This window comes from Tamandua tetradactyla, chromosome 3, assembly GCF_023851605.1.
Source record: "Tamandua tetradactyla isolate mTamTet1 chromosome 3, mTamTet1.pri, whole genome shotgun sequence".
Taxonomy (NCBI): Eukaryota; Metazoa; Chordata; class Mammalia; order Pilosa; family Myrmecophagidae; genus Tamandua; species Tamandua tetradactyla.
In genome coordinates, this window is record NC_135329.1 from 208,560,368 (window position 1) to 208,567,444 (window position 7,077).

The 7,077-nt window shown below is 62.9% G+C and overlaps 1 protein-coding gene across 1 annotated transcript; it reads left to right on the forward strand.

The window, feature by feature from the left end:
- Positions 1-1,911: 1,911 nt before the first annotated feature.
- Positions 1,912-6,835, forward strand: CHRNG (cholinergic receptor nicotinic gamma subunit). Its single transcript, XM_077152063.1, has 12 exons — positions 1,912-1,966; positions 2,142-2,281; positions 2,448-2,492; positions 2,666-2,775; positions 3,296-3,451; positions 4,098-4,195; positions 4,406-4,606; positions 4,804-4,918; positions 5,012-5,126; positions 5,769-5,976; positions 6,117-6,250; positions 6,525-6,835. Exons 1-12 carry the CDS (start codon positions 1,912-1,914, stop codon positions 6,696-6,698), a joined length of 1,551 nt encoding a protein of 516 aa, XP_077008178.1. The 3' UTR covers positions 6,699-6,835.
- The last annotated feature ends 242 nt before the right edge of the window (positions 6,836-7,077 follow it).

Sequence of the window (7,077 nt, forward strand, 5' to 3'; positions counted from 1 at the left end):
AGAATGTCCTCACATGCCTTCCTGCCCCACAAGGGAACCTGGGAAATGAGGATTTAGCTTTCTCAGCCTTGACAGTAGAAGGTGCAAAGGAGAAATAGTCGTCAGACACTGAGCGGCATCCACAGATGATTTTCTCTGAATGGGTCCTGCACCCCGACCCCTCCAGTAGGAAATGGTCCCCCTCAAAGATACTGCCTTTCTGAGAGCCTCTTAGGAGGCCCCCACCCTCTCACCCCAGGACAGAGGGAGGGAAGAAAGTGTGAACTGACGTCTCCATAGACAGGAGGTGCGGGATTCCATACCGAGGGCGAAATTAATCTCCGTGATCCTCCCTTTCCCTCGCATGCTTGTAGGGAATGGAAGCGGAAAAGGCAGACATGTCAAAGCGCCGGCCCCCTGCTGTGCCAGGGCGGAAGGGGGGATGGATGGCCCACAAGAGATCCGTGGGTCTTTGGAAAATGTGGACGTGGAGGTACAGAGAGAGAGAGTGGTCTACAAAAGTGGATAAGGGAATGGAGTCTAGGGGGTGGGCGGGGGGCACCAGAGAGCAAAGTGGGGAGGGAGGGAGTGTCCCAGGAAGGAGCCATCAGCTCTTTAAGTCCCAGGGAGAGTCAGCTACACACTCATCTGCGTGGGGAGAACGAGGCTGGGGCCGTGGGGTGAGATGGGGGCTTACAGCTGAGTGCGGGGCCCGGAACAGGACAGCACCCAGGGCGGCAGACAACCCCCCACGATGAACTCAGTGGAAGCAGGAGCCAAGGCCAGAGATGATGGGAGAAGGCAGGTGTCCCCGCTCCCGCCCCACTCCCATGCCGTGAGGTCCTGGCCGGGACGGCAGGGACACAAGGCCCCTCCGCAGGGGGCTGGGACCTGAGCCATCTTCATGTGGATCTCCAAGGACAGGGGACCCTGCTGTCCTCTGGTTTCCTGACACACATTGAAGTAGCGCAGACTTCATCTACCGTTGAGGGGAGGGTGACCCCTCGCCCTGTCCCCCTGGATGCCAGCGGCAGCGTGATGGGCGGGTGGCACGGAGGGAGGCCTGAGCTTTCTGTCCTGCCCACACCTGAGATGTGCGGACCTGTCTGCATGGCCGGGACACTGAGAAGGCAGGTGGCCTGAGCCTGTGTCCACATCTGACTGTCTCCTGGACTGGGAACCCCACGAGGGCTTGGGCCTCGGGCTCCCCACATCCTAGCCCTGTGCTGCCACACGCTGGGGGCTCCCAGACATCCGCTGGATGAGTTGATACATGAGCCCCGAGTTCTATATCACCTGTAGCCCTCCTTACTTCAAAGCTTTCCAGGCTGCGCCCCGTTTCTCTGCGACCGGAGAGAGCTCAGACCTGGTGTGCAAACGCGTGTGAAGTGTTGATGCTCCCTTCTCCTAGTCTGCACTCCACCCTCTGGAGTCTTGGTCTAGCGGAGTGGCCTGAAAGACGTCAGGGTCCTCGAGAAACTCATGTGCAAAACGTGCCCACCCAGCAGCCTCAGCACCTCTCCAAATCCCACCTCCTGGAAGGAGCCCGAGGAGCAGTGCTGGCACCAGCCTCCTGTGGGGCCTCAGCTGGGCCCTGCCTCGGCACCCGCCTCCCTCTCCCCACCCATCCATCCCTGGCTGCGGCCTTAGCCCCCAGCATGAAAATGGACGCAGGGCTGGGACCACAGGGCCTGAGAGTGGGAACAGAGGCTGGACGGCCTCTGAGGGGGGCAGCCAGGGCCCCTCTTTCCCCTCCCCAGCCCAGGTAACCTGAGCCCAGCATTGTGTCCACCCTGGGACAGCTGACCAGGCTGTGGTCAGACAGCTGGTGGGGCCGGGCCAGGCGGCGGGGGTGGGAGTGGAGGTGTCACCCGAGCCCCAGGGCCGGTACCCACCCGCCCCACCCCTGTGGCTGCGGAGAGCCGAGGCACCATGAGTGGGGACCAGGGGCCACTGCTGCTCCTGCTGCTGCTGGCTGCCTGCCTGGGTGTGGACCCCGGAACCTGGGGATCAGGGGTCTGGGGGAGGTCCGGAGCCTGGGCCCAAGGCCTCAGGGGCAAAGGGGTGGGCTCCTAGGCCGGCCCTCCCACCCCCAGCTCCTTCCGAGGCCACCCCCTCCCCTCTCCTCCGCGCCCCTGCCCAGGCTCACGCCCCTCTCGCAGGCGCCCAGGGCCGGAGCCAGGAGGAGCGGCTGCTGGCGGACCTGATGCGCAGCTACGACCCGCACCTGCGGCCGGCCGAGCGCGACGAGGACGTGGTCAACGTCAGCTTGAAGCTCACCCTCACCAACCTCATCTCCCTGGTGAGTGCAGGCCTGGTGGGGCAGGGAGTGGGTGGCGGCGCCCGGGCCCCTGGGCCCTGCAGGGGAGAGGCAGGGGGTGGGGGCAGGGAGCTCCCATCAGGGCCGGGAGCTGGGCATCAGGAGGTGAGCAGTGGCGGGGGCTCAGCTCTCTGTTGTGCACCCCCAGAATGAGCGAGAGGAGGCCCTCACCACTAACGTCTGGATAGAGATGGTAAGAGGCCACCCTGCCGCCCTCAGCCCCTCTATCAGGGCCCCCAGGCCTGGGTCCAGCTGGCTGCCCCCTCCCTGCCTCCACGGGCCCTTCCGGGCTGGACCCCCCTTCCCAGGGGGCGCGGGGACAGTAGAGAGCAGAGGCCTGGTAAGCCCCCCGCTTACCCCCTGCAGCAGTGGTGCGACTATCGCCTGCGCTGGGACCCCCAAGACTACGAAGGCCTGTGGGTGCTGAGGGTGCCGTCTACCATGGTGTGGCGGCCGGACATCGTCCTGGAGAACAAGTGAGGGGGGTGAGGTGGGGGTGGGGGACACAGTGTCAGGGCCCCTGCAGAACCGGGGGGCTCTGGGAAATGCCCCCTGTAGGTACTGGGGTGGGGCTGGGTGTGACCTCTGACCCCAGGGCTGCAGGCCTGATTTTAGACCTCAGGGTCCCTGGGCTGGGCCAGCTGGGCAGGTTCCCTTTGCTCTGAGGCTGCCCTCCTCCCACACGCTGGGGATAAGGTAACTTCCCTAGAATGGCTGTCAGGGTTCAGCCAGCCCGGCGCGACAGGGATCTGGGTTTGGCCAATTGCGAGAGCTTACCTGATGTCAGCTGCTGCCGTCACCTTTGCGGCTAGTCGTGGCACTGAGGACAGCTGGAGCCTGACTGGAGTGGGGATGGCCCTGGGCGGGGGTGCTGCCCGGGGTCACCCAACCACAGCAGGCTGAGAGCAGAGGGCTGGTTTGGGGGTGCAGGGTCCCACCTGGGGCAGTGGGGGGAGGATCTGAGCCCACAGCTCCTGGCCTGGCCTGTGCACGCAGCGTGGACGGTGTGTTCGAGGTGGCCCTCTACTGCAACGTGCTCGTGTCCCCTGACGGCTGTGTCTACTGGCTGCCACCTGCCATCTTCCGCTCCTCCTGCCCCATCTCCGTCACCTACTTCCCCTTCGACTGGCAGAACTGCTCTCTGGTCTTCCAGTGAGGTCTTTTTTGAGGGGGGTGGGAAGAGGGAGGCAGCACAGGTATGGGGTGAGCATGCATGGGAGGGTGCAGGGAGCTCCTGGAAGAGGATCCAAGCCAGTTGGGGCGAGGGGCCTCCTGCAGGCAGATGCCTGAAGATGCCCAGTGCCCTCACCCCTCCTCCCTCCCTGCCTCAGTTTCCCTGCCTGTGCCACAAGAGACAAAATTAATGCCTGGGTTGGGTGGCTGAGAAGACATACACAGGCACACAACACGCAGGCCACATGCAAAACCGTTGCACACTGTGGGCCCACCCAGAGGAACTCGGGGGTCCAGGGCCTGCATGGGGGGCTGAGTCAGCCTTCTCACCCATAGATGTGAAGGGGGCCTGCGTAAGGTTCTCCCACTGGCAGGGGGACCCCTCTCAGAAGCAGACCCGAGGCTTTGAGAGGAATTTATTCTCTGCATTCTACTTGGTGGCCCCTCCTGCCAGGCAGCAAGGAGCAGCCAGGTCCCTTCCTCCTCTCACCGCCAGTGGTCTGGGCACAGCTTGGAAGCTTGGTCTGTACTCTTTGAGGCAAGATGCTGCAGTGGCCCTAGATAACCGTCGAGGTCATGGGCTGTCCACACACGCCGGATTTCTCCTGCTCCCCTCTGGCCCCAGGTCCCAGACCTACAGCACCAACGAGATTGATCTGCAGCTGAGTCAGGAGGGCGGTCGGACCATCGAGTGGATTTTCATCGACCCAGAGGCCTTCACGGGTGAGCCCCTCCCCGCCGGCTGCAGGGGCCGAGGCAGACACGGGCACAGCCCATCCCCTGGCATTCAGGATGAGAACTCCAGGAAGCCATTAAATATGTCTCTGGAAGGGCCCTGACGATGTCAGTGGTGGGGGGGAGTGAGATTCAAGTATCTGATCTCCCATCCCACCGTCTCTGCCCCGACGGCCGCGTGCCCCGGGCGGCCCGCAGAGAACGGGGAGTGGGCGATCCGGCACCGGCCCGCCAAGCGGCTGCTGGACGCTGCGGCGCCGCCCGAGGGCCCGGGCCGCCAGAAGGTGGTGTTCTACCTGCTCATCCAGCGCAAGCCCCTCTTCTACGTCATCAACATCATCGCCCCCTGTGTCCTCATCTCCTCCGTGGCCGTCCTCATCTACTTCCTTCCTGCCAAGGGTATCGGGGGCCCGGGGAGAGGAACCAAGCCTGTGCGGTGGCGGCATAGGGACCACCGGGGGTGGGGAGCGGGGGGCGCCCTGCGGGACCAGGGGCTGTGGGCGCCTCGTCGGGCGCAGGGGCTCCTCTGCGGAAGGGGCTGTGCCCCACGGCAGGGGGGTCGAGGCCTGCACCAAGCACGCTCTCGTCACGGGCAGCGGGCGGCCAGAAGTGCACTGTCGCCATCAACGTGCTGCTGGCCCAGACCGTCTTCCTCTTCCTCGTGGCCAGAAAGGTGCCCGAGACCTCCCAGGCGGTGCCGCTCATCAGCAAGTAAGGCCTGGGGCTCACTGGGGCTCACGGCACCTGCCCGCCGCGCCCCCCCCTCCCCGCCCACGATGCCAGCCCTGCATCCCCACGCCACAGGTACCTGACCTTCCTCCTGGCAGTGACCATCCTCATCGTCGTGAATGCTGTGGTCGTGCTCAACGTGTCCCTGCGGTCCCCACACACGCACTCCATGGCCCGCAGAGTCCGCAAGGCAAGGCCCCAGGCCACTCCCACGGGCCTCCTGCCTGCCCGTGTCTACACGTGTCCTCACCTGTCACATTCGGCAGCAGACCTGCTCTGCGGTGTCTCTTGACACGTTTGCCAAACCCATTAGTAATAGTGAGTGCTTGCTATGTGCCAAGCACCGTGCTAAGTGCTTAATGCTACAGACTTTTTAAATCTTATGAAAAGCCTGCCAGGTGGGTATCATCATCATCCCCACTCTGCAGATGAGAAAATTGAGGCACAGTGAGGTGTGGCTTGCCCAGTCTCAAAGCTAGAAAGTGGAGGAGCCAGGACTTAGCCCTGGCAGTCCAGTTCCAGGGTATAGGTGACCTTCAGCCGACCTGCATTAGTCAGCTGGGACCCTTTTTACAAATGCAGGGTCCCAGGCCCACCCCAACAGATCCTGGACTGGAACAGCAGGGACGAGTACCAAGAATCTGTGTTTGTAACAGGTGTTCTGGTGATTCCGACGTGCACAAAAGTTTAGGCGCCCAGGCTCAGTGTCTGGCACAGAACAGCTCGGCTGTACCCAGGTCCAAGTTTCTGTTCCTAACCTGCTGCCCGCAGGGGCCCGGCTTTCCAGAGGCCCGGCCCTGCTGCCCAAACGTTGGGTCTCCTCTGCCCCCAGGTGTTCCTGCGGCTCCTGCCCCAGCTGCTGCGGATGCACGTCCGTCCACTGGCCCCAGAAGCTGTGCAGGACACCCGGTCCCCGCTACAGAATGGCTCCTCAGGGTGGTCAATCACAGCTGGGGAGGAGGTGGCCCTCCGCCTGCCTCGCAGTGAACTCCTCTTCCGGCAGCGGAATGGGCTGGTGAGGGCAGTGCTGGAGAAACTAGGTGAGGCATAGCGGGGCTATGTGGGCCAAAGCCCAAGGCACATGCAGATGGGGGAGAGGGGCTGGGGCTCCCTCAGAGAGGCTTTCTCTGCATGCTTCTCCTCCATCCTACTCTCAGATGTTACCCACTCTCCTCATCAGAGAAAGGTCCGGAGCCAGGGCAGAGCCAGGAGCTCTGCGGCAGTCTGAAGCAGGCCGCCCCAGCCATCCAGGCCTGTGTGGAAGCCTGCAATCTCATCGCCCACGCCCGGCACCAGCAGAGCCACTTTGACAGTGTAAGCTGGTTGGGGGCAGGGTGGGGGCGAGGACCCACAGATGAGGGGCTTGAACCTGGAATGGGGGTAAGATGAGTAGGCGGTGTCAGGGTAGGGTCGTGGGATGGAAAAGTGGAGTGGGAAGCTGGGGTGAGAGCTGAGGGTTAGGGGGCCATGGAAATAGCCAGGTTGGGGCCTGGGTGTAGGTAAGAAGGGCCCAAGGAAGTAGAGCATGGGAGCATGAAAGCTGAGGACGGGAGAGGGCTCCAAGGCAGGCTTGGTCCCTCCACCTTAGGGGAACGAGGAGTGGTTCCTGGTGGGCCGCGTGCTGGACCGTGTCTGCTTCCTGGCCATGCTCTCACTCTTTGTCTGCGGCACTGCTGGCATCTTCCTCATCGCCCACCACAACCGGGTGCCTGCCCTGCCTTTCCCTGGAGACCCCCGCCCCTACCTGCCCTTGCCCGACTGAGCCATCCAACTTCTGCCAGCACATGGACACAGCAACGCTGAGTCTTATCATGCTGTGTACTTCTGCTGTGGAAGTCCCTGATATGGTCTTTAGGAGGTGCCCTTTAAGATCATGACAGCCAAGATGGCCCAAGAGAAGCCGAGAAAATAAAGAGATAGAGCTGGAATCCCGGAATGCTTGGGGATGGGCTGCGGGCAGGGTATCCCATTGGGCAACACCTGGCACTGGCCAGCTCATCCTGGCACTACCAACTCCCACATTTAGTGTCCTCCTCTCACTTCAGTGAATCCTTACTGACTCCCATTCATTCTGAAGTCCTAAAGACTCTTTTGCACCATGCCCCCAACTCTACAAAGTCCTCTCCCTCCAGACCTGCAGG